At 41.9% G+C, this 26,875-nt stretch overlaps 1 protein-coding gene across 5 annotated transcripts in view; it reads right to left on the minus strand.

Moving 5' to 3' along the window:
- PRKG1 (protein kinase cGMP-dependent 1) overlaps nt 1-26,875 on the minus strand; it is a 583,893-nt gene that overhangs the window by 493,102 nt on the left and 63,916 nt on the right. For 2 of the 5 annotated variants that reach the window (XM_053388609.1, XM_053388608.1), the window contains exon 1: nt 18,366-18,695. The exons of the other annotated variants lie outside the window; for them this stretch is intronic. In XM_053388609.1, coding sequence (XP_053244584.1) covers nt 18,366-18,676 — 311 coding nt within the window. In that variant the 5' untranslated portion in view covers nt 18,677-18,695. Of the gene's footprint in view, nt 1-18,365; nt 18,696-26,875 lie in introns of those variants that run through there. 5 annotated transcript variants of the gene reach the window in all.

Here is a 26,875-nt window from a genome sequence, read left to right on the forward strand (position 1 = left end):
TGAGCCACTTCACTAGAAAACGATAACTCTTTAAGATAAAAAATGTCTAGATATGTTTCTTTTCTTTTTTTACAACTACGAAGGCTACTACAATTGGGAACCTTTTTGAGCTAGAGCACATAATATCCATCCAAGCAGTCCATTGGAGTCCCCAATCTGGAAAGGCTATAAAATACTTTGTCAAGTAAGGCTTGAACTCCACCTTGGTGACAAGTACTTATAACTACAACTGCCTCACTCTAAGCTCCGTGGAGACTGGTTTTGTTGCTTGCCCACTTCAGAATTATTGCTTCTCAGGCATCACCACCATCAGCACCCCATCCCTGAAATTCCAGCCAATTTCTCGATCTGATGTTCCCAGCAGAATAAAAACTTTGTAAGAGATAAAACAGATCGATTTCTCTTTTTGTCAAAGTACTCACTCTGTATAGAATACACTCCTTTGGATTGGTCCAAGACATTTTGCTGCCTGAGGCAAAGGACAAGATGGTGCTCCTCTCCCAATTTCATATACAGAAGCTGAACAGCCAGGCACTTGAATTGTGCTTCAACACTAGCAGCCAATTGCACCCCACACTGCCCCTGAGGACAGCAGGCTAGCTTAGGGAGTGCAGGGCAGGCTAGTTTATGGTGCTTAGAGGAAACTAACCCCCAGTCTGAGGCAACCACCTCACTCTGCCTAACAGTAGGACTGGAATTGCTACTCCAGTCTTGTACACCAATACACACAAATGGATATGCATTTTTGAATCAGTCATCCAAGTCCTGTTTCCCCTATGACTAATATTAGTGACCTCTGGAAGAGAGCTGGAGAGGGATCCAATGTAGAATGTGTACCCTCTCGACTCTTTATTCTGTTTGACATAAAATATGTACTCCCAGCAAAGTTTGTGATTTCCACAGGGACATGCTGTACAGTTTTCAAAATGCATACAGCTGTTGCCCATCAGAAAAGAAAGCATTTTTAAAAAACATAGTTCCTTTCCCATAGTGAAGAAATAATAAAAGGGCCCTTATAAAGTGTAGTATTTGTTAAGGATCAGTTTGAAGCACACGGTCTAAAAATAGTTTTCTGTAATACAAACTGCTATGAGAGAGTTCATTCCAGGCTAGGATAAAAGACTGATCCATTCATGTTGTGTTTTTTAAGGCCACATCTTACGTACTTAACCATTTTTGCACTAACATATTTGTGGTAGGAACATTATTTTCCTTATTTTCCAAATAAACAGAGTATTGTTTACAGAAACTGGTTTTTCACTGACCCGAGCTTTGGAAACACACCTTTTTCTCAAAAATAAAGTTCACATGTCGAGTTACACTTAACAGCAACTTTTTTTAACATTGAAAAAGCTTGTTCATTTGGAGATAGGAAAGAAAGCTGAGAAAGCTAGAGTGAAGCACATGTAGAAACAGAACAAGATGATATTAATAAAATAAGGTTTCTACAACATAGGAAGCTGCCTTATGCTGAGACAGCCCATTCGTCCATATAACTCAGTACTGTCTACAACGATTGGCAGTGGCTCTCCACAATTTCTGACAGGTCTCTTTCAGTCCTATCTGGTTGAATCTGAGACCTTCAGCACACAAAGAATATGCTCTACTACTGAGTAATGGCCTCCTAAAAGCACTTCTTTTTCCATATTTCCAAATACTTCTTTTTTTGCTCCTATGTACACTTGGGTAGTTAGGTAGTTCTAGAGACTGGTCTAAATGTAATGGTCTTCTTACAGTTCTTCTTACATGAGATGTTCTTTAAATAATGTGAAGGGCTGTGAATAGGATGTCGTTAAAGACCAGATCATCAACTAAATCAGGCTAATTCAGACAGATTCAAGCTTGGGCTTGATCAAGTTAAGACAGCCCTGGATCACTCCACCTGGAGCAATCTGGGGAGGTCAAACAGTGAGCCAGTCAGATGGTGCAGAGGAGGAAGGAGAGATAGGTGGCTTCCATAGGATGTGTTTTGCCAGCATGTTCCCTGCAGTGAGTGTACTGGCAAAGAAGCACCCAACAGGACTGAACTCGCCATTCATCAACTGGTGAACAGAAGATCTAATCCTGCTCTCTGCAGGGATTAGCTTCACTAGTGCATTCTCCACAAGGAACACACTGTTGGAGCTGCACCCAGCATGAGTGAAGTCTGAGTCAAAGGTTCAGTTGTGCTCTGTGTAGTGTGTTCAGGAGGGAATGATACACAGCATCTCCCTCTTTCCCCACCCCCTCCCAACTGTATATTTAATTAGGAATTTAAAACTCTGATTAAACATGTGACTGGGAAATGGAGAAGGAGAAATCACAGCACCATCTTCTCCCTTTCCACTGCATGTTTAATAGGGTTTAAAATCCTAACTGAATTTTAGGGGTTCTCTTAAATTGATTTGGGGCCCACATCCAGGTTGGGTCAGTCCCAGATTGGCCTGGGTTTGGTAAGGGCTGACACAAAGTGCCAGATCGAATAGAGGGAGACCATGCACAACCCTAGTAACGGAATTACTTCAATTTCTTCAAAATGTGGTAACCCAGCCCTGCTGTGTTTAGGGGCCCTCCTCTTCATTCTGCTGAATGGGACCCTGGGCCTCTGCCCCCAAACCCTGCCCTGATGGCACCACTGTTAAAATGGGGGGGGGGATCAGTAATCCAAGAATTCATGAAAGTAATCGTCAACAATATAACCAGCAACTTACATTGTCTTAGATGTCCTTGAGGTGATTTTTACTCAGGCACAGTAACCAAATCTGGCTCTCAGAACTCTTCCCAGTTCACAATATCATGATTCTTTGCACCTCAAGTATTTTTGCCTGACAAGAAAGTGCCTCTAACCTCTGATAAAGCCTCCTTGTCTGGATGGAGGATAGAGGGAGCAGGTGTACAAATTAGCCTACACTATGCAGATAAAATTTACATTATTTGCTTCACCACCGTTTGCCTCTGGCCCCACCCACCACTGGTACATAGTCCTCAGAAGGCTGCCCTGAAGGGAATGTGGCCCACAGGCTGAAAAGGGTTCATCGCCCCTTCTCTATACAGGTACATGCTTCAGACTGATGCAGGAATCTCAGAAGTAGAGCAGGGTTAGAATGGACAGCCAAGACCAAAAACATTTCAAGATGCATTGTCTTTACATCACAAAATCCAAGCTGATTTAATAAGTACCTCTTGAGTGAAATATCTGTTGGAATTCCAAGGGAACTTATTTCAGTAAATTTCAGGGTGCGCTTGTCTGCACATCTCCTTTGAATGGAGATGTCAATATATTGTGTCCATAATTTCCTCAAAATTATATTTTGCTCTTCTCAGGTGGCATAATTGGCAAAGAAGTTTCGCAGTCAGTAAGAGTTAGTAATTTCAGCTTATTTGGATGCCTTCGAATGGAGAGTTAGAAAAGGAGATGGAAATCTAGAATTAAACTGAAGCCAAATTCCTAAGGCAATAATGATGCAAATTGAGGTGAGGTAGGAAAGATCCTGCAAGACCAGTGCAGTCAGCAACCATTGAGGAGTTATAACAACCCAGCCTTTGTCCCACACACCTACTTGTAAGGAGCGGAGCAGCACCGGTATGTTTCTACCAAATACAAGCTTAGATACACTTGCTGGCTAAAGAGGGGAGCAAGCTCTGAAGCAACAAGGTTGCCCTGACCAAAGTGCTGCTTGGTTCAAGCTTTCATAAACTATCAATTCAGGCTGGAGTGTGGCATGCTGGAAACAAAAACAAGAGGAGACAGAAACTTCCCTGCTGTAGTCACCACTGAAAAAAACAGCTGCTTCTGAGATAGGAGAGCAAGAGAAAGAATTCCCTCCAAAAAAATAAATAAAGAGCAGCTTTATAGGTACGGTAAATAACGTTATCTGGCAGCTGGCTGTGAGTCTTCCTATACATTAACTCTTCCTGGGTCCTTGAGAAGAAGTCTCGTATCTTAGCTTCTCAGAATCACAGTTTCCCACCTTAGCAGTTTCAGGGTTGGAGGCTGTCCTGCAGGGCATAGGTCATTTCCTGACAAATCTTTTATTGAGAATTCACCCTGATTTGGGGGCATCAAGTTTGCAGGGAGGTTAAATGCCATTGGCTATTTATTCTGATCTGTTTCTGGCAAGATTACAGGATGTTGCATCATTCAAATGTTATTCCACACTTTCCACTGCATTTCCCCATCACTTTCCTAATTGCAAAAAGTCTTATTTTGGGGGTACAGGGAGGATGAGTTTGTTGTTCACTAAAAGAATTTTAATTGCACAACCTGAATCTGCTGGCACATGAATATCCCTATTTTCAGGTGAGATTCAGTCTCGAAGAACCCTTAGTTTAAGCATCACCTTCTTTTATTACATCCAGCAGATATATATCAGCAATGATTACTCCAGTTTATCCCTCCTAACAGAGGTTATTTCAATTTTTTGCTTCAGGTGCCAGAATGTCTAAGCAACATTCCTAGACATTATGTCCTCATAACGTACCATGCTCTTTACAATAATAATACAGTACATGTACTCCTGGCAACAACAACAAAAGAGATTAAACAATGTAGTAAAAACAAATGGCATTTGTCTATGTTCAAATTTCTGGTAACCTTACAATTCAGTCATTAACCACTTTGGTAATGACTTCTAAAAAGGAGATGTATAGCTATTGATGTCTTCTTCAGAAACATGCAAGATACAGCCTTCAGGAAAAGATGGATGGCTGGATGGCTGCAACTGGAGAGAATGCTAAACCAGTTTACCACTACTGTATGCCTGAGTGAGCCACAGGCTCACGTGCAGCCATGAAGAGACTAAAAGCTTTCACTTCCATGTTTTGTCTGAGCCAAGAACCGTGGTTAGGAGAAACCAGGATTATGAACAGTTTGGTCCTTAAACCATGGCTGAAACTAAGCACAATGACTAACCATAGTTTGTTAAAAAGAGAAGCAAAAACATCTGATTTATGTAATCCAAACATTAAAATTTGTAGAAACTCTTGTCCTAGTTCATGAACTATAGACGGTCCTCAACATTCTGTTTCAAGTGTGAATTCCACACACTTGAAATTCACCTAGATATGCACATAAAGAATAATTATTAATGTACTATTTTTCTTTCTCTCAATATACAACTGCATTTATAAAATGCAGCCCACTGGCACAGGTACTATTCTGCAAACAACATTCATTGCCCAGGGGTTATAATTCCTTAGAGAAATTGCAATGAAGTGAATAATGACTGTTCAACAGCAGTGTCTGTTGGAGTGTTATTCACAGTATTTAAGTGTAATAGGCAGATTTATGATATAATAATGTATTCATAATGGAAGTATTTATTTTTTATTATTTTCTCTCTGTAATGAATGCCCCAGTATCTCTAGTAATTCTTATTACACTTAATGTGTTTTGTATGCTCTATATCTCCTGAATGCATTTTCATATTTTAAAACCAGGAATGAAAATAATACCTAGTCATTGACACTGATTAGATGAAGCTTATTATCATTAAAAGTTATTTGCAATTCTATTAAACGTTCACCCTGCATATAAAGCATTCCATATTGACAATCTTAGCCCAAGGTATAATGATTAAATTACATACTGAAATGGGCCTTATCAGGAACAATTAGTAACATGTAGCAACTTACCAGAGAGTTTATTGGTACAGAAAGGCAGATAAAAAGTACAACCTCCTAGACAGATGCTTTGGTAGTCTAGAAGGTGTTCCTGTCCTGAGATAGCAGGTTAGGGAACAGCTGCGTTAAAATATAATAATCTACCTAGTCAAAATCCCATAATTAAAATACACAGTCAATATCTTCTTTGGAGGGCACAGACTGTAATTTTCCAGTTGATATTATATGAGAAACTATGGTCTGTGTTAACAGTAGCAACACAATCCAGTTAGGTTGGGATAAGAACCACTGATCTCAACGAGACTTACTCCTGAATAAGCATGCATAAGATTGAATAACCAATTAATTCTGAGTTAGCATGGGGAGGAGTGAGCCTGTGAGTCCTCAGGAACTTCTTTGTTCTCCAGATTATTTGGAGAATTGTGTGTGACCATTTATCTTTAGCAAATGGCCCCCAAACCTGACAAATTTAGCTCACAAACATTCAGAACACTAGCAAAGTTGTTTTTTTAAAAAAGTGTGTGCATGCTTGAGGGACATATGCCCTATTAAGCAAATGCAGCCCGTATGTATGATTGCCCTGTGTAGCTGGCTTACTGGAACTGCAAATACAGGGGAAGCTGTCAAGTTATAATCATGACTGGGGAGTAGGTAGAATGACAAGCGACATCTGCTGAAATTCTCAACTCTGCTTAACTATGAAAGGTGCAGGAGTTATGTCATGTCTTCCCCCCCACACACACACACATTTGGCCAGCCTGCTGGTGGGCTGGTTCAGCTTGGTGGGTCACGAATTGTACAATCCTGTTTGTATATAATGGAGAGCATGATAGACAGTGGTGATGGGGTGGAGGTGGATGAGGAGCTATTGTTGGTGTGTTGCATCCAAGTTCCCAAAATATCCATTTCTCATTATGCAAAAAGACAATTAGTCATCATTTAAAACACACACACACACACACACGTTTTTTATAGCAGCAGAGGCAGGCAGAGAGTTCCATTGGTGTTTGGGGAAGAGAAAATACAAGCACTATGAACTGGCATATTATTAGAGAATGGATTTAGGTGAAGTATTTCAATTCCTTAGACAAACAGGTAAAATGAAATGCAGTTGCTAGTAAAATGCTTTTGTTAAAACATACAGAAAATATGAGCATTGTCTTTCATATACTGAAGGGACCACTTTTCGCCCTTGCACATAAGAATCCCAAAGCTAGAAAAAAATCTACATAGATGGGTGGATACAGTTTGCATTCAAACCTATCAGTCACCAATCAATATCATGCAAATGTACTAAATAAAATAACAAAGGTAGTCTCCACATTGAATTCAGACTACAGAATTAAAGCACAACCTTTGACAGGAGACAGGTATCAGCTGCAATGTTTGCACACGGATCAATTTATGCTGATCTGTTGTGACTGCTAGAAGATGTCAGGACCCAGGTTTTACGTCTTGGGATTTGATGCTGGCCAGAAGTATAACCAAGTCCGAAATAAAATGTTCATATACATCTTTCCAAATACTAGTCTTATGGTATGTCAGGGGTTGCTAACATGGTGCCCAACCAGGGGGAGGGCTGTAGATAGTGGTAGATCACCTGCTTTGTATTCAAAAGATTCCAGGTTCAATTCCTGGCATCTTCGGTTCAGTTTGGGAAAGATGTCCTGCCTGTAACTCTGGGGAGCTGCTGCCCATCAGTGTAAACAATACTGAGCCAGAATACCAATGGGCCTGACTCTGTATATGGCAGCTTCCTAGGTTCCTATGACAGGAATTGTAATTCAAAACATCTAGATTAGAGGGTGCAACATTGGCAACCCCTATGGTAGGGTTTGGGCTCTCTCTCTCTCTCTTTTGGGGGGGGATTCTGTTGCAGAAGAATAGTGCTATTGGGAGATTATCTTGAGGAATTGGGAGGTAATGAAAGACACAAAAGGGGGATAGAAATTGAATGCTAAATCCCATTTCACTGTCCACCCCAATCTTCTTTTAGCATGCTTCCCCTTCTCCTGGCTTTTCCTCTCGATTAGTACTTTCAGCAGCAGCACGTAGCTCTGTGACTTTTCGCAGAAAGCCAGATGTTTGCAGGGGATGGACAGAGGAAATTAAGAGAGAGCTTTTTAAAAAATGTCCTGGTACTCTGTCACTGCTAGTGTAGTCTGTTTAAAATCGAGACTCAGCACTGATCAAGCTATTTGCCTTAAAAGGGCAAAATATCTGTGAAAATAAACTTCAGCTGGAAAGACAGGAAAGAAGGGGATGCTGAGGTCTACAGCAACTTAGTCACTATTGTGAATGCCCTACTCCTTCACAAAGAAAACACCAGCTTCCTAGAAACTGAGAACAAACCAGTAAGGACAAAGGGAAAGTTATTGGTTACAGAATGGCACAAGGGATGGTATTATTATTGGGAAGAGCATTGTTGTTATAAATGTGCTGGTGGTGTTCCTGTTTGCAGTCTGAAGTGTATGAACTTGGGCCTGCTTGATGCAGTTACGTAATTTTGGACTTAAAGGTTGCATCCATCGCTGCCATTCCACTTGTGCAACACTCTTCTGCTTGTGCCATGGAATCTTCCCCCTCCTCTCCCTCGCACAGCCTCAGCTCCTGCTCCAGAGGACTCTAAGAGCAGATGGGGATGGGAGGAGCATGTGGAGAGAGAAGAGGAAGGGGAGGTCCCATTGTACAAATGGAATTCTCACACAGTGCTGAATATAACACAGTGGTCTTACATCCACCAGCTTTAGTAACATGTATTACTTCATTTATTTCAAAAATTAGGAAGTCAGTCTTGCTGCCTTTGGAAGCCCCCCCGGATTTCTGTCCCAAAGTCCTAATGGTTCTCACACACACATTTTCACAACCTGATCACTGCAACATGAACTGAACAGCTCACATCTGGGTGAACTATCACAAATCACAAAAATGTGTGACGTCCCCACATACTCCATGCTTTCCCATGTAGTACTTCCTTCTCTGATACTATAAATTAAACTGGACTGGAAGAAAAGTATCCCTGGAAGGATGGACTGGGGGTTATGAACAGCAAGCAGGGAAAAGGCTCTGAATGCTTTCTCACTCACATACTACTCTAGCCCTTGAAATTTCACCTTATTCCTTACATATCAGTGGAGCAAATCTGCATTAAACATCCAGGTCTGCATCAGCCTTCATGTGCTATCTGGGTCCGAGAGAGAGAAAAACCTGAAGTAAGTGAGCGAAACAAGACAGATCTAAAGAGACTGTCCTCTGCCTGTGCTGCCCATCAAACACTGAATAGTTTTCCAGCATACAGCTGAGGCTTCATCACAGTGGATTCTAAAACAAGGAGCAGGAAGAACAAACAGAGAAGCGACAGCACCGTTCAGGTTTTGTAGCAGGCTCTGATGCTACTTAACCTGAAGAACCTGCCTCTGTAAACTAGAGATCTCCCTTCAGATTGAGGCGAGTTCCCCAAGGCATCAGTCCTGCCACCTCATTGACACAGTCAAGGCAACTAAGTGGGTGGGGGAGAGAGAGAGGCAGAGATGGCAAAAAGACCAGCAGCCAAGCATTTTAGCCTGTGGTTGCTAGGATACTGTGGAGACCCTCCACTGCTAAGCAGACAAGGGAGAAAATAATAATAATAATAATAATAATAATAATAATAATAATAATATGTGGCTAGGCCCTATCGACAAACAGCAGTAACAATAGAAAGATGCCGCTTCCTCTTGCCCATCTCCACTAGTGAATGAGTTTCCGGTGAAATAATATGCTTTACAAACCTGGAAACTGTTACTCAGTAGGCTAAGGAGAAGAAAGACAATTCATATTCTAGAGCAGCAGACACTGGGCCTCTGGTTAATGGCCATTCAATCTGCAATTTGAAAGCCAGTTTTCTAGGACACAAATCTCCCCTACCCCCTAGAGCATTTAGAGGTTATCTTATCAATGTCCTAAAGGTTTCCATGGCAATGAGCAGGGCTCTTTTTTATTTAGAGAGAAAGAGAGAGAGAGAGAGAGATCAATTCTGATTATTTTCTTCTTTAATAAGTAGTTATTAATGCAAGAGAGGTTATCTGAAAGATTACAGTGTCATTCTATATAAAACTGCCAGGAATTTTTTGCTGAAGGGTTAACGAACATAAGCAGGAGTCTTATTTGGCTGTTTGTCCAAACACAGGAGGACATAAAATGGGAAGAGGACACTGCATCAGCTTTGTCCCCAGTGCCCCCGTGCACCCAGATATCTCTTCAGACCTTTATGTGTGTTTTACATGAAGGTATGAAGAACACATCTACTACACATGTCCCCTGCCTTATCAGGGTTTCCAGTCCTGAGAAGGCTTCTGCATGTGTTCAGCCAAGCGAATGTAGAAACCGCCTTCAGACCTTTGTGCTAAATATGCAAAGGTCTGAAGAAGACCCTGCCTGCGTGAGGGCACTGTGGGCAGGCCTTGCATGCATGCTACCCCTCCCCACTTCAATCCCTTGAATGTTCATATGTCATAAGGTTACCAGATTTTTTTCAATGAATCCAGGGACACTTTTCAACTTCCTACTAAATAGATGGATTTTGTATGGGGGCCTATTTGTAAATCCGAGGACTGTGCCCAGGAAATGGGGATGTCTGGTAACATATGAGCATCTGAACAGGGCTAGCTTATTCACATCATCTCAGTGTTTGCATTTTCTTTTCAACAGCATGGTTCTAGCAGTTATTACTGTCAACAACAAAATATATTATGGGTATTGCTTAATGATGATCATAACACACCCCTTCTAATAGATTTCACAGTTTCAGAGAGAATGAAGATCACAGTCCTACAAATCCTAAATTTATGTTCTAAAAGTAACTGTATTCTAAAACTTTGCTAAGACATATAGTGAACTATTCCAAATAAAAGTTTCTCCCGTGTTATAGAACAACCCACAACTTTCTCCTACATTGCTCTAAAGGTGGCTGAAACAATTTTATAAAATGCGTCATTTGTAACTGAATTCCTTAAACGGAATGACACTGGCAAAGTAACTTATTTTGAAATGGCTGAGGCAAATACTGACACAACACAGTGAATTAAGCCTCCCACTATCTATCTTATAGCTGGTTATAAATGGTCAGTGTACTACCACACAGAATGGAAGTCTGAACAACAGAAGTGAATATATATATATATATATATATATATATATATATATATATATATATGTAGTTCTTTATTTTGATGTTAGCCTGCTGCCATGTATAGTGCCATGTATAGTATACATTTCCCTTTTTTTTATTTTATTTAAAAACCATTAGTTATCCAGATAGCTTAGCTAGGACTGGGTTGGCACAACCATTCAGGCAGCTGTTTGAAGTGGCACATATAAAAAAAAACACCACTTCTGGAAATAGGGTAAAAGCTCAGGTTTACGCACTGCATCTGCCTGAGCTGGTTCCCCATGAAAGCATCTCTAACAACATTCCAAATAGAATTTTCACACACATCTCTGAGAAGGGATAAGCTCACAAGAAGAGCCCTGCTGGATCAGGTCAAATGTCCATCTACTCCAGAATCCTGTTCTCACAGTAGCCCACCATATTCCTATGGGAATCCTGCTTGCAGGACCTGAATGCAAAAGCCCTGTCCCCACTTTTAATTTCAACAACTTGGGCCATGTGAACATCTCCCCAGGGGGACATTGTGGAGAAACACCAGCACACAAGCAGGAAATGGCACTTGCACTTCCTATTTCCCCCTCACATCTTCTCAATCATGCCCCATCAGTAAGATCTCAGAAGCCTCCTCAATGACACTGAAATGGATTTTGGGATGCACTTTATTCTGTTTATGGATCCTCTTGCGCTGCTCCTACCCCTTCTCCACACATAATAGCAAAAGCTCTTGAGCTAGCCCTGATCATAGGCATCTGGCCTATATTCACCACCCTGTCAGAAAATTACATTCCCCTTGAGTAAATGCAAATACAATTTACGCAAATCCTTTTGAGTCCTCTCCCTCACCTCCCATTTATACAAATCAGTCCATAGTCTGTGCCAAAATTTCTCATGAAGTCTGCAGGTACATAATGAATACTTTCAAAAGCATTTTGCCTCGTATGTGTTTGGCAGCTCAGGCTTAGTCAAAGGGTGAAACCCAGCCTCACAATAAAAATCTCAGCAAAATGCCCACAATGAGAAACAATGGTAACTCTGCAAACATAAAGTTGTAAAGGACTAGGATCATTGTGCAATAGACCTTGATGGCACTTTGTGTGCTGTGCAGAGATGCTTTAAAAATTTGTTCTTTGCTATACATTAACTAACCTGATTCTACAATTCCCAGACTACTGCAATGTTTGGAATGTAGTTACTTCGCAGATTTCACATCTCCAAATTTTACCATGTGCTTAGTGGTTCAAAAAATAAGGTCCAAAAATGTATATAAAGATGTGTACTTTAGGATAAAATACACACTCCATAGAGATTTTTTTAAAAAATTGCAGCTTAATGTGGAAATGGGATGGAATGAACATACGCAAAACGGGCAAGGACTGACCTGCCCATCCCTAGTGTTGAAATGTAGCCTATATATTTACTTGGAAATAGATCCCCACTGAAATAAGTGGAATTTACTTCTGAATAAACAGTACAACTACATACTTTATTGTTTTATGAGACGGGGAGAGGGAGGATAGCCTATAATCCAAAAACTTGTTAAAACAGATTTTTTAAAAAAATAATTCCTGTTTTATCACTTAAGAGAAACAGATGAGTAAAAAGAGGCCTCATTTCGAAACATCCACCTTAGTTGCAACGCTTGAAACTTACTGAATGTTTAAAGTGCAAAATAAACCTGTATTTTATTTTGATCAATACTGCTAATTGTTTGTTTTATTTATATCCCATATTACTCCAAGTGCAGGATCCAAGGCAGCAATGGGGCAAAAAAAATAATACTGTAGCCTTTAAGGTGCAATTTTTACTGCTTATCTTGGGATTTACTTACGCCCACGTTATTTTGCATAGGAGTCACCTTTCTATAGGGGAAGAGAAAGCAAACTAACAAGAAAACAATAATCACAGATCCCAGCAAACAGCAAAGAATGCCCTCATTTATAGTATTTATATGAATGAGAGAGTTAATGTGTAACATAATTCCTTGCTATTCAGAGCAGTGAGCAGCAAACCTGCCTTCATTCACAAGTTAATTGATCATATTATAAGGGGGAAATGTTATTCATAAACATTAGACATTGAAGTAATGAGGTTTCTCTCTCCTTCTGGTCTATGATTACTTATAAGTGACCATAAGTAAGGGAGAAACTCTCCACAGAAGCAACAGTTCTGAATGTTAACTCTCAGAAAGAAAAGCTTGATGGTTATGCATAACCCCCAAGCAGATCATGCATTTGATCATATCAAATGGCTAAACAGAACATTAGTTCATCAGTGAGCTGTATCAAATAGGGAAAGCGTAGACAGCAACATTGTGCTTACAGAAATCAACATTTAAGCTATATAGTCTATCTTCGAGAAGATTTCTCACATCTGCAGGTATTTTATCTACCTCACAGGAATTTTTAATATAGCATCTAAATTTGTCAAAATGAACTCTATTTGCAAAATACCAATGCAAGTAGCAACTGGGATGCTACTAATAAATGGAATCATATAGTGTGTTTTGACATAAGCCATGAATTGCTTCTTTTTTTAAAAAAAGAAGTATGCGTGCTTTTTCATGATTACCAAACGGTATACATGAAGATTGATTGGACAGTCATGAAAGGAAATTAAGAATCATGTGAAGGATGCTGTATTTCTTCTTCAGAGGTTTCAATTTCTCAATTAAAAACTTGTGGCAGCAAGTGAGAATCAAGAATAGATTATTTCCCTCAAATTTATTTTAAAAGATTCAAAGTCAGATTTATTACAACTGTCCTTTCACCATCTCCTTTCTGAGCAGGTAAGCCAAGCACAGGAAAAATATTCTGAAAGGATTCTTTTTTCTTCTTCCTCTCCTTTGAAGACATTTCAAAACCACAGAGAGAAGCAAGATCAGGAACGCTAGGGCAATCCTCTGAGTAAGTGCCAAATGGGACTTGTGTGCTGTGTTCAGGCTCTGTATCTTATCTATGTCACAATGGATCTTCCCTGATTTTTCTGCTAGTTGCAAAGAATGTCAGACAATAAGGAGCTCCCTACACTGAATGCCCATTCACTCAGCAGCATCTTATTGACTGTCGCTCCACAGTTTGCTGCCCACAAGGTTTCCAATAGGATTTTGTTTTATGAGAGTATTGTACCTTCCCTCCCCCTTTTTCAGAACACACTGTCACAACCTCTCTCCCATTTTGTCATTTCTTATAATTTTATTGCTTGGTCATTTTTTTATTCTGAAGCCATGTATAAATCCAATGGGATGCCACAAATCTGTCCTCCGTAAAGGAAATGCACTTTGCAAATTCTTCCTTACCTGAACATGTATTGTTATTTTTAAAAGGGCCAGAAACATCATTCGATAAATAGGCATGATTAGGACCCCCAATAGTATATTCTGGAGGAATGATGGCTCACCTGCTTTGCACGAAGAAGGTTCTTAGTTCAATCTCCAGTTAAAATAATCAGGTAGCAAGTGAGAAATACCTCTGCTTGAGTCTCTGGAGAGTCACTGCCAGTCAGAGAAGGTAATACCAGGCCAAATGGACAGACAGTGGTATAAAACAGCTTCTCATGTTCCTGTGTTATGGGCTGGCCCACAATTTGCATTTTGACTCCCACTGGAAGGGAGAATCTCTAACTGAATAATTATCCCCTCCACAAGTTATACTCCCCCATACAAGATATGCCTACCGTGCCCCCTTTATCTGTGACTCTGGATATGACAGCCAGTGAATTCAATTACCGTATTTTTTGCTCTATAAGACTCACTTTTCCCTCCTAAAAAGTTAGGGGAAATGTGTGTGCGTCTTATGGAGCGAATGCAGGCTGCGCAGCTATCCCAGAAGCCAGAACAGCAAGAGGGATTGCTGCTTTCACTGCGCAGTGATCCCTCTTGCTGTTCTGGCTTCTGAGATTCAAAAATATTATTTTCTTGTTTTCCTCCTCCAAAAACTAGGTGCGTCTTGTGGTCTGGTGCGTCTTATAGAGCGAAAAATATGGTAATTGACAAGTGACAAGCTAAATCACCTCTTACATCCTCTGTTATCACTTTCTTCTATCACATACAGAAGGACAGCAGGCATCAGTGATACAAGGAAATCCCAAGATATTCTCAGGCATTTGAACAAAGGGAATGTTTTCACAGAAGTCATATAGAAAAATATGTATCAGAACATTATGGAACTGGGAAACAAAGAAAACCATTTACACTCCTACCCTTTGAGTGTTTTTGCATATATATTGTTGATGGTGATGTAGAAGCATGTATGTTCGAATCACAAAGTACTTCATGTCTCCACAGAGCTGAATGTAAACTGGGGCATTTGTTTTAACAGAATTTTACTTATTCTGTATTCTCAGTGGAACATAACGCTGAAGTGAGAAAACTCTTTGTTTTTGTTAACTGCGTGAACCTTTACAATTCAGTGATTTAATTTGCATGTGGGTAAATTAAATCCAATGTTTCTTTCAGCCTCTTTGAGCCTTCTAACATGGGGCTGGCTATTCATCTGACAAAAAAACAAACAAACTGTAAGCCACCTCAGTGTACTTTCCAACTGACCAGTTGTTTGTACACCCAGATAGGCTTAAACTGGCCTTGAAAGCTGATGAAAGGAATTACTCACATCATTGGTTAAACAGAAATGTGGCAATGATGGAGCAATTTGACAACTGCCTATCCAAATGGCCGGCTCCAACATGCAATGGATTCCCTTAATGTTGCCACAAACTGAGAGCCAACTCTTGAATATGCGACTCAATCCTAAACTTGTGTGGAGGCATCTTTAGCTTCCAGAGTGTGAGCCAGAAAAAGTGTTTGTGTGTGTCACATAAGCACACAAGTGAATTTGCTAGAGTTTCATTCTAGTACAACAGGGATAACCGGCATGATGTCCTCCATATGCTGTGGCCAACCAGGGAGTTCTAAAAATGTACAAATATGGATTGACGGTAACGATAACCCAGAGGTGAAATCCCAAGATAATCAAACACATTTTCTGTGTTCTAACAATTGTGTTACACACGGTAAGTTCCTGTGAGTCTTTCAATTCATGCCTTCATCCTGAGTAGCAATTCTAACTTGTGTTGATGATTATGAGTATAGGAATATACAGAGTTGTTGTTATGTAATCCTGAATTTATTTATCCTGATGTAAAAGGTATGATATGGGGGAGTATTCTTAAAATGTTTTCACTCAGTAATAAAAACCTGGTGTTAAGGGATTTACACTAATATATGTGCCTTGAGAACTACAGCTTATGTTGATCAAAAGTTTTTCCTTAAGCTGAGAAAAGAAAAACAATGTAACTCAGAGAACCCCAAAGTCCAACAAGAATTTGAAACCACATGAGGAAACTGAAAAGCAATGTATATTTTATGGATGTGAGTAAGTTTCCAACACTCATTTTTCAATTTTACTCAGAAGTACAGCTCAATTCAATTTACTCCACAGACTTGTCATTATGTAGTCCTGGATTTATATCCTGAGGAAAAGGGAACGATATGGGATGGGTGTTCTTCACTCAAGAATAAAGCCCTTGTATTTACTCCCTTTGGGAGTAAGTCCAATTGAACTCAATGCCCCCTAATGCTTACTAAATGTGTATAGGATCATACTGTCCAAAGGAACAACTGAACTCACACCAACATCTGTCGACTATTGCAACCCATAGCTTCCTTCTTTCGAAGCAAAAACATTGCATTAGCTTTTGACACCTCTTAAATTCTAACTTAGGTTGTCAGAAAGAGCAAAACAGACACCTTTCCCCCTTGCTCTCCCCTCTAAAAAGCCTTGTCAGTTTTGACTGCCTTGGTGGACTTGATGAGCTGTGAACGGTGAAGCGGACCAGACTTCTCCAAAGAAACTCAAGAGAGATGAGAGGAAGAAGTAATGCTGGCGAATGGAGAGGAATCAGAAGGAAGTCCTGCACTGGTGTCGCTGTGCCCCAGAGACACACTAAATTATGTGCTGGAGAAAGCCCAGGCTGCAAACTCATGCGGACCAGCACTGGCAGTATAAATCCAACGCACCTCTCTGTTTCAGACAGCAGTACAGCCAAGAAGAAAGACAGAAGAGATGAAGGTCTAAGAGTAAGCCACACTCTTCTCAGGGTCACTCGGAAGAATGCAGAGAATGGGGCTATCACAGTACATATTTTGAGTGCAAGGACTGAGTCTCCCCTGCCCCCGTACATGGGATGCAGTAACCAATAAATGCAAAGTGTGCACAGCGTCCCTGCCTTTACTTCATCACCAAATAATTGCAACAAGGCACCATATAGCTTGAATTAAAGGGTTAGGATGTCAGGGACAGAGGCAGGCTTGACCCTTGGGCACTTTACTTTTGAGAAATTAAGCTCTGGTCTTCTGTGTTTCCTCTCTTTCTTTGCAGCCTCACAGCCCCCACCTCAATACACCAGTAAGGAACTGCGGACAAAGTTTGAAATGAAAGAGTAAATAGACCCAAAGCCTTCCACTACCCAGGAGGAGAGAACAACAACCACCTGAGGGTCAGAGGAACAAAGAAATCTCCACAGTAGAAAAGGAAACTTGTTCTGAGGTGTAGAAAGATAAGGCTGCCTCTTCAGATTCTGAGAGGACACTAAAGATGGCAATTCAGTGTCCACTGACCTGGAAGTAAGCCCCATTTGACTCAAAGTGGTTTACTTCTGAGTAGACATATAGGACTGTACTGTGAAGGGGCTGTCTAAACCCTTATAGTCTTTGTATTCTCACTGGGAACAGAAAGAGGAAAGTGACTGAGTGGGGAAGGTTGTCACTCACATTCTTACCTCTACCTTGTGATACCACCAATGCTCAGCTTGCACATAGATGGCCTTGCAGGCAAAGAAGTGAAAAGCAGCTTTGCAGAGAGCTACTAAGTCATAGATATATGTCACAGATAAAGAGCATCCAGGTCACCTTTTTATGTCACACAAAACGGTTAAAGAAACTACCCCAAATATTTTTGCCTGAGTAGGTTCCAAAGAAAACTTAGGTTCATAGGAGAACATGTTAGCAAAAACACCCCTCTCTCTTTAATAAATACCTTGTAAATAGGAAACGGGTGCAATTTAAAAAAAAAAAGGTCCGTGAATTTGGTTCACATAGTTCAAATGACAGGCAGTCCCCAGTTAAATTCAGGGCAGAAAGCCACAACAATATCAAAATCCCAGACAGAAACGACATACCACACTGGAAGAGACAGTCTGATGATGCGGTTACTGCTGTGATAATTTTGAGAAAGGGAGAAGGGGATAAAATGAGAGAAACTGTGCTCCCCCGCCCTTCACATTTCCACACTCTAGGAACTCTCATTTTTCTGCAGGGGGATTTGGATACCTTGATATCTGAAAAGGACACAGAGGAATGTGGCGTTGGAAATGTGGGCAGCTCAAAAGATAAAAGAGTTTTTAGCGCTAGGAGGGAGGGAAGGCAGATTGGGTGGAAGCAATTTCTGAAGCTGAGGAGGAAAGCGATGGGAAGCAGAAGGCGGCGCACAGGGATCCACAAGGCGAGTGAATGGGCAGTGCGGGCGACAGAGACAGATACACGGGGGAGAGAGAGAAAGAGAGAGACCGAGACCACATCACAGGGACGCCACACGGACACAACGCTTAACCCCTGGCTTACTGTGGGCTCTTGGGGTAGAAAGGCAGGGTGACATGGCTGAGGTCCTGGATGTCAAAAGCGGTGGGCTCGGCTGAAATGGCCTGCCTCTTGGTCCTCTGCTCGCCATGCAAGGTGGTGGAGCTTTGCTGGTGCGCCTGTTGGGTGGCGGGCCGGATAACCGAGCGGTACTTGTCCAGTTCGTTCTGCAGCTTCTGGATCAGCTCGTCCTTCTGGTCCAGCTCCAGCTCCAGCTCGTCGATGAGCGCATCCCGTTGCCTCAGCTCCTCGATCTTCTCTTGCAAGGCATATTGTAAATCCCGCAGCGTCCCCATCCTTCAACCTCCTCCTCCTCCTCCGCCACCACCTCCTCCTCCACCTCCGTGGGGCTCCTGCCTGCGCCCCCCTCTCCGCGCGTGGCAACTTTCCCCCCCGCCCCACAAAGAAGTAGTAGTAGCCGCCGCCTCCTCCTCCTGCCGCTTGTCCCACTTCAAGCCAACTTTGCCAATCGTTCCTCCGATCGACCTGCTGCTGCTGCTGCTGTTGCCGCCGCCGCCGCCGCAACCTCCGCCCGCAGCTCCTGTTAGCCTTTTAACGCGCGCCTCCTCCAGCCTGGCTGGCTTGGAGTCGGCGCTGTTTTTGGCTCGGCGCGGCGATTCAGGCTACGCGAGGAGGCTTCGAAGAAACATCATCGTCTTAAATGGTGCCCCATCGGCACCAGTTCAGCGACGGCTGGGTGGTTAACTGTGATTTCTATCTTGCCTGCGTCAAGCTAGACTGGAGAGAAAGGCAGCGAGAGGGAGAGAGAGGGGGAGAGAGAGAAGGAAACGGAGGGAGGGAAGGAAGGAACAGAGCGCGCGAGGGGCGTCTGCAGCATGCCGTAGTCCAGGCACTTTCCCTCCGTCGCTCTTCAGAGGGCTACTAGGACTCGGCTCAACTAGACAGCCAGCGGCTCGCTTCTCCCCACTCCCACCCCCCTGGCCGCCCCGCCTGCTCGAGGTAGGTGAGGGGGTGGGCGGTGTGGCATGCCAGGCACTTCACGCTGAAATGGGCACGCCACGTTTGCAAAGGAATGTGCAGCCTCTCTGGACACTTTTCATCGGGAGGGCGGGCGGGCAGACAGCCTTAGTTACGCACGCAGACAGGCACTTCGGCTATAAACATCCACAGGAGTAAGGGCTTGGCCAGACCTTCTCCAGCCGTCCCCCCCAAGCAACCTCCAGCTGTGGTAGAAGAAGTTCCGTTTGGACGATGGGCATATGCAAGATCTCACACGCGCACCAAGCAGTGCCTTGCGGTTTAAAAACGCACAAATAAATTAGAAGCAACAGGGACTGCAGAGCCCATTGCTGTCTGGGGTTGGCGAATGCCCCCTTCAGCTCCAGTTAAAGTGCATAGTGCCCAGCGCTGGACAGGTTGCTTTGGAACCCAAGGTAGAAAATAGCACAAGCATTTATTTCCCAGGGTTTTGTTTGTTTGGTTGGTTTTTTAAAAACAACAACAACAACAACAACAATTAAATTACTAAGAGTTCGCTGGTCATTTATAACACCCAGAAGCACTCTACTTAATAGTAAGAAGTGCTTTAATTAACCCCCAATATGTATTTTGGACTGTTTATGGCCACTCAGTTGGAAAGCACATATCACTCTGTATATGCCAAGGCTCCACATGTTGCAGAGAACACAGTGACTGCTCCTCCGCATTCTCCTTAAGCACTCCTAGTAAAAGACAGATCTTCATAGCCTGCCCAAAGCAACCTAGCCTGCCCAAAGCAAACTCCAGGTTTAGGGAAAGATTTATCTGTAGCGCCAAACACTTAGAGACACACACATCTAAAATATTCATTGTGAAGCCATTACCAGGTCATTTCAAACAGCCCTATAGCAACCTCCAGGGGTTTTCTATCTTTCTGCTTTCTGATACCTGAATTTCAATTTTTGAGAGCTTAAGGAGGCAGGGCATAATTAGTTTTTCCAGAACATCCACTTTTTCTCAGGACAGTTATGTCACTTGTCCTACTGTACTACAGTTGGGTAGTAAACTCACTCACCCACTGTGTCATTACAGCCACACACAAAAAGAAGGCAATTATCTGAAAAGAAAAACAACTAATTGACCAGAGGCTGGGAAAAGTAACATTTTAAATGGGTTTTGAAAGAAAAGCTTTGGAAGAGCTCACTGGAAAAGGCTGCTGACTATAAAGTTTTTTTAAAAAATCATACTCATTCTTGCTTCAGTCATGAATGGGTTGAAAGGTAACAACTTCATCAACCTGGGATCTTGCTGGGTTTTGGCCTCACACCCTCAAACTGTGTAATCAGAGGAGAGAAACAGGTGCAGCCTTCATTCTGCACCAAAATCCAAACTAATTTAGGCCCAGGCTGTCCCTACTTAGCAACTGATGCATGACTTCAGATAAAGCACCTGGATCCTGCACACTCTAGCCAATATTCTTTCCCACCTGCAATTCCAAATCTCATACCAGGAAACAAAACACTGCCATGAAACCCCCTTGCTGCAGAAGAAGAAAGGAGGTAGTGTGTGCAATGTGTCTTACTACAAATGCTTTGAGATATGACATTTCATGGCAAAAACAGATTATTTATGCTTCTTTCTGCAGGCTATTTCTGCCTTATATATGTGCAAACTCAGAACTACAATTCTGGCTTCTTAATCCTGCCAAATCTGCATAAAAGTTAAGTTCATCCACAAAACTCAAAGGTGGAGCTGCTCTTCAGCTCACTTCTATGTTATAGAATGAAATGCTCCCCCATAAACATCCTAAAGTGGTTTTACAATAAAAACATCAACAACAAAATCTACATTAAAAAACCCCAATTTATTGGCCAATGCAGATGAACACTGTAAAATAATGTATACTTAAAAGGTTTGTTGGAAGAGGAAGGTGCTGAAAATACAGTAAAAGTCTGATATATAATGGGAGAGAGTTCCAAAGGGCAGGTGCTGCCACTCGGAAAGTTTGATTCATACATCATATGGAATGGGCTTCCTGATGAGATGGTATCTGCAGGAGGTCCCTTCCTGCAGAGCACAGTAAATGAGGGGTGAGATTATATTTTAGGTATCTTGGTTGGAAGCTATACAAAGTTTTATACATCAGCACTAGCATCTTGAACTTTGCCCACTACCTAAGTGGCAAGTCTTTCAACAGTGCAACTCCTTCAACAGCAGCATAAAATGATGAGATATTCTGCTGCAGTGAGTACTTAAGCTGATGCATGTCATAGTTGCTGCAGCTTCCAGTTCAACCTCAGCAGCAACCTTACAAAAAGCATCTTCCAGTGGTTCAAACTGGAAATTACTAGTACATGGACAACAGTAGTCAGGCTGTCAAACACAACATGTCACACAGATGAAGGTCAAGTTTACACTGGTCTACTACAAACATGGTTCACAGGATTGATGCAAACATATATGTCGTGCAATAGCATCAACTTCACATGTCACAGAAGAAGAAGAAGAAGAAGAAGAAGAAGAAGAAGAAGAAGAAGAAGAAGTGACCATCACAGAATTTTAGTATCTCCTCACATTGTCTCAATGCTTTTTCAGTAGAGTCAGTTCACACATTTAGCTACTGCCAACCAAGTGTTTAGTACTAAGGTTTAAATAAACCAAGGGATGAGCATACATGTGTGGTGCAAACATCAAAAGTTTGAAATGGCATACTCCCATAAGGTAAAGGTAATTGGCAGGAGAGATGCAGTATCTAATGGCATTAGCCATCACAGCTAAACTTTGAACTTCCATGTACTGAGGCAGTAGAGCCAGATTATAAACTGTTAACAATGAGGGTGGCAGTATTCATCATTCTCTGGTTGTTGGCTCCCAGTGGCAATTGGCTGGCTGTTCCTTGGCATAGTGCTGGTTCAGACAGGCCAGGGGCGTGGAATGGAGATCTGTGGCCCTCCAGGTGTTGCTGGAGTACAGCTCCTACCATCTCAGACCCTTGGCCATTCTGGCTGGAGCTAATGGAAGGCAGAGGCGGACAATATAGGTCTTCAGTGAGATACAGCAAGGCATTTTTTTCTGTTCTTAGATATGAGTACTTTCCTCGCCTAACTCTCTTAAAGTTATTTATTGTTTGCATTTTTAGAATGGCTTGATGCACTGGAACGATGATTACATTTGTCTCCCAAACACCATAATGAGGGCAGCTGTGTCAGTAAAGACAGATGCGATGTTTCTGTTTGTGACAAATTTGGAGGGAGAGTACCCGCATGAAAGTAATATGCCCCTAGTGAAGAAATGTACACTTCAAAGTAGTTGAGCTGGCAGGTTTGCTCATAGCTTTATGAAGAACAGGCGTACAATGAGGTTTAACATTTTTCCTCCATGGAGGAACGCTCATGAAAAATGTTACATTGCAACAGAAAATTGGCATGGATTGTGCAAGAAAGATCTATGAACACAAGCAGATAACACTATAATCCCTTCTTACAGAACTTTCTTGTACAAGAAGAAAGATCTGTGAAGATTTTGAATTCTGGGCTGGATTCTTAGAAATGCTTCGACTCTGATGGAAGAGACTACAAACAACACATACAGTTCATTTTTAAACAAAGAGCATCCTTGGACGGAGGACTAGCAAGAAGAGAAGCTGCTTAACCACTTCATCTCTGCTCCCACCAGCTATGTTCTTCTGCTCAGAATAATACTTCAGTGGCTTCTACTCCCCCACTCACTCCCCCCCTGGAAAGTATAGGCACCATTTGTGTTTGTAGAGTTGTATCCTTGGCAAGGAGCCATATTGGCATCCCCCATTCCTTGTGCCCTTGACAAAGAGCTGTATAATCATATCCAAAGCTGGCAGAGATCATGTACCAGAAATTCAACAACTTAGCTTTTCGTCACCTTTCATGCCCCACCAGTGATTTTCTCTGCATCTATTAGGATTAGGCCTGCTCTGCTCTGTTTTCCCTCCTCCTCCATCGGTCCGTCTATCTGTTTCCCTTGCTTCCTCCTTCCCTCTGCTTGCTGCTTTCCCTTCTGCCTCCTTCCCTTTTCCTGAAACTCTCTCTGTCTGCCTTCACTCAGAGCCCTGCTGGGCCCTCCACTCATACTTCTAATAGTGCCACCAGCCAACTGGGGACTTCCTCCACCGAGGCATCCAGAGGAATGGAGGAGCGGTCCAAGAAGCAGGTGGATGGGCTCATAGCCACTATGAGCCAGAGTGGAGAGGCAAGATTTTTGCGCCTCCCTGGGACAACCCCTAGGAACATCCCTATGTGTATGTGTTAGTGAGAGAGAACAGTGAGACTGAGGTTTTGAGCGCAAAGGTTAAAGCAGCCACTCCACTAGTAGCTCTGTTTTGTGGTGGCTTTGTTCCTGCCTGACAGAAAGTGCCAAGTAGCACTGGGACATTAATTAGTATACTGATTCTACTCAGCTATAGTTCATCTTTGCTTTGAATCCAAGTGATGCAATGGGAATTGCATTTCCCCTTCTTAAATATTTGTTTTGGATTATTTTTAAAATCTTTATAATTATTTATAGAATACTGTTTGTTTTGATCATTTTTAGCTGCCTTGAATACTATAGCAGAAAGAAAGGGCACAAATATTTTAAATCAAGCTATCAGTTCCCATGAGTCTCTTGGCAGGAAAGTTTGTGGACGGAACTATGGTTGAATGGTGTGTGGAATGACGGGTATATTTTGAAGTCATGTTTGAAATCACAGTACAGCTTCCTAGTAGTTAATGGTCTTAATGCTATCAAATGCAGGCTTGGGGGAGTATTTGTGCATGGTGCTGGGGTCCATAGAAGGGCAAGACTATTTTGTGTAAACATCTGTAATGTGATGTTTGTTTCAATCTTCATATTACAGATGAATAACTTGCTTTCAACCTCTGGAAGTACTCCAAGTGCTCATCTTGTACGGTTTCACAAACAAATGCATAATTTCATGAGTATTCATGTGAGAAAAACATTTTATCAAAATCAGCTGTAAGTGTTTGAAACAACTTGTAACAATCTTGAGTCACATCTCTCAGGATTCTTTTAATAGTATCAATGAGCATGTAGATGGGGGGGGGGGGAATCTGGTAAAGATTGTATGTTCAGACTTCCACAAAGCCTTTGACCAAGTTCTTCACTGAACAGTCCCGAGAAAACTTTGCAATCACAGAATAAGGAGCCAAAGCAAATCACGGTCAGAGCTAGAGCTGGCACCACCTAATTCTGCTTTTATCTCCATCCTCCCCTCTGTTGAGTTCTACAGAGGTAACACAGAGACTATGGCAGAAGAGACTGCCAGCCAGCAAGTGCCACCCACTAGCCTGGTTGTAAATAAGAAGGCAGGCAGATGGGGTCTGGCAGAGGGCAGCCTGGGGGGGGGGGTGGAGCAGTGCTCCTCTTGCCCTAACTGACTAGTCGCCATTGAATTTATCTCCTTTAAAGCAGAATAAGTGTGGCAGAGACACCAAAAGGAGGTCAAGCACTTCATTCAAAATATTTCAAGATGATTTGATTAATGAAACTTCAGAAGGACAGATAGTCATTCTGTTTTTATAGTTTACAAGGCAGGTTTCATTTTCTGACATACATTTCTCAAGAGACATATTTTAGTTCCTCCCAGCCCCTTCCATCCCCATTACAAGTTTCACAGTAGTATGTGCTACAGCCTTGATAAAACTGGAATTTCCAAAAATTTAGGTTACTAAAGGTCTGTACATTTGAATCTTAGTGGTTTGTGGATGTCCTTCTAAAGACAATCTGCACAGCCACATTCTTTAATGCCTTGCTAAGATCAAAGGGTTTGCAATTAATGCTATAAAGAAATGCTTAACATCAGAGAGATTTCTTTCTGTATGAAAGGAAAAAACCTAACCACCATGAAATAAAACCAGCTCAGTCTGCCAAAGTACAAGACACAAAATACTTGTGGGGCTGGAATCCTACACAAAGGTCTGTGCAGCGCAACATAACATTACTGAAATACATAACTGTGGTGTGAGTACAGTCAGCTACATGCAAGAAGTCAGCTACATGCTAGATATTATGAAAGTAGCCATTCCTTCTTTCAGCTCATCTCAGGAAGGAAAGAAGGAAAGTAGCCATTCCTTCTTTCAGCTCATCTCAGAACACATCATCCTTCTCTTTCTCTCTCCCACAATGAAAAGTGATTACTGTCATAATATTTATCAGGCAGAACCAGCAAAACTAAGACTATTGCTGCAAAGCACATACATCCCAATAACATAACTTTTTAAGAATAATCGTATATTGATACGTCATAGAAAAAGCACTTTATAGAGTGGGCTTCTTGAATATTAATCAAGGGGGGGAGCCCAAACCATTATATACAATCAATAATCCCATAACAAGCATAGAAGGTCAGGAATGATATGATTTATGAAGCAGCACATACCCAATGGTATTCTGTAACAACTAATTGACAGCTCTGGGCATAGAAACCTGTGCACATACAGCTCACCCAATCTATAATTCTCACACAGATAATAATCCATAAGGATGCTGGTTCTTTGGTTTTGAAAGATTATGAAAACAAAAATATAATGAAGTACACTGGCCTGGATTTTAAAATAAGTCAACTCAACAAGTTCATTTGAATAAGGCTTCCTGTCCCCCCCCCTCCATTTACAGTACCCTGAAAAGTCTCCCCAGAAGATCAGGGGCCCCTCCTAAACAATGCAGGATGGGTCATGGGGGCTAGGAGACAGAAAAGGAAAATTGTGTAGATTGAATAATTTTGTGCAACTCCCTCCTTTCCAAGCAAGCCCCGCCCCCTTCCAGTCACACACACATTGTTTTGTCTTAGGATGCAAGTCACAGACTGCAAATAATATAGGCCTTCCTAGGATTCAGTGGCCCTAGAACTGCTACAGAGCTAGTCTTGCCATGTAGCAGCCTGGAACAACTTGCTTCAGACAGCATTAAAACAGGGGATTGGATAAAGGCAGGAATTGGAATCTAAACTGTGCAGCAAGGCAGTTTAAAAGTATATTATAGTGGGAAGGGGGATGCCATTTAGGCTCTGCTTTATGCAGCGAAATGTTTGGGGCCAGCACTTGAGTTGATGTTCGAGAAGGGCTAATCAGAATGTGAGCCTGATTCAAATCTCGTCTCAACCATAAATTTACCAGATGGCTTTCAGCAAGCCACCATTTCTCAGTCTCCCACTGACCTATCTTACTATGTTGCATACTTGGGAGAAAAGCAGTAGACGGTAGGACTGGTAGATATATCATCCAAAACCAGTCTGAAGTCTGATATGATATTGGTTTCCTAATTTTTGACCTGGCAATATATTATGAATCATGATGTCTGTGCGTGTTTCTGCATGCACTTTGCAAAGATCACTATGTGGGGGGAACCATGAAGCCATCCAATGCCTCTACATAGCTTCTACCTTATTTCAGACATCATGATATAAGGGTGTATCATGGTGTTAGCTAGTGATATATTGTGATGCTGAAAACCAGGTATCACCCAGCCCTAGCAGCCGGAACCAACTGCAAAGCAGGCAAAACGTTTGCCACCATCTTCCTGCA

Source organism: Podarcis raffonei, chromosome 5 (genome assembly GCF_027172205.1).
Source record: "Podarcis raffonei isolate rPodRaf1 chromosome 5, rPodRaf1.pri, whole genome shotgun sequence".
Taxonomy (NCBI): Eukaryota; Metazoa; Chordata; class Lepidosauria; order Squamata; family Lacertidae; genus Podarcis; species Podarcis raffonei.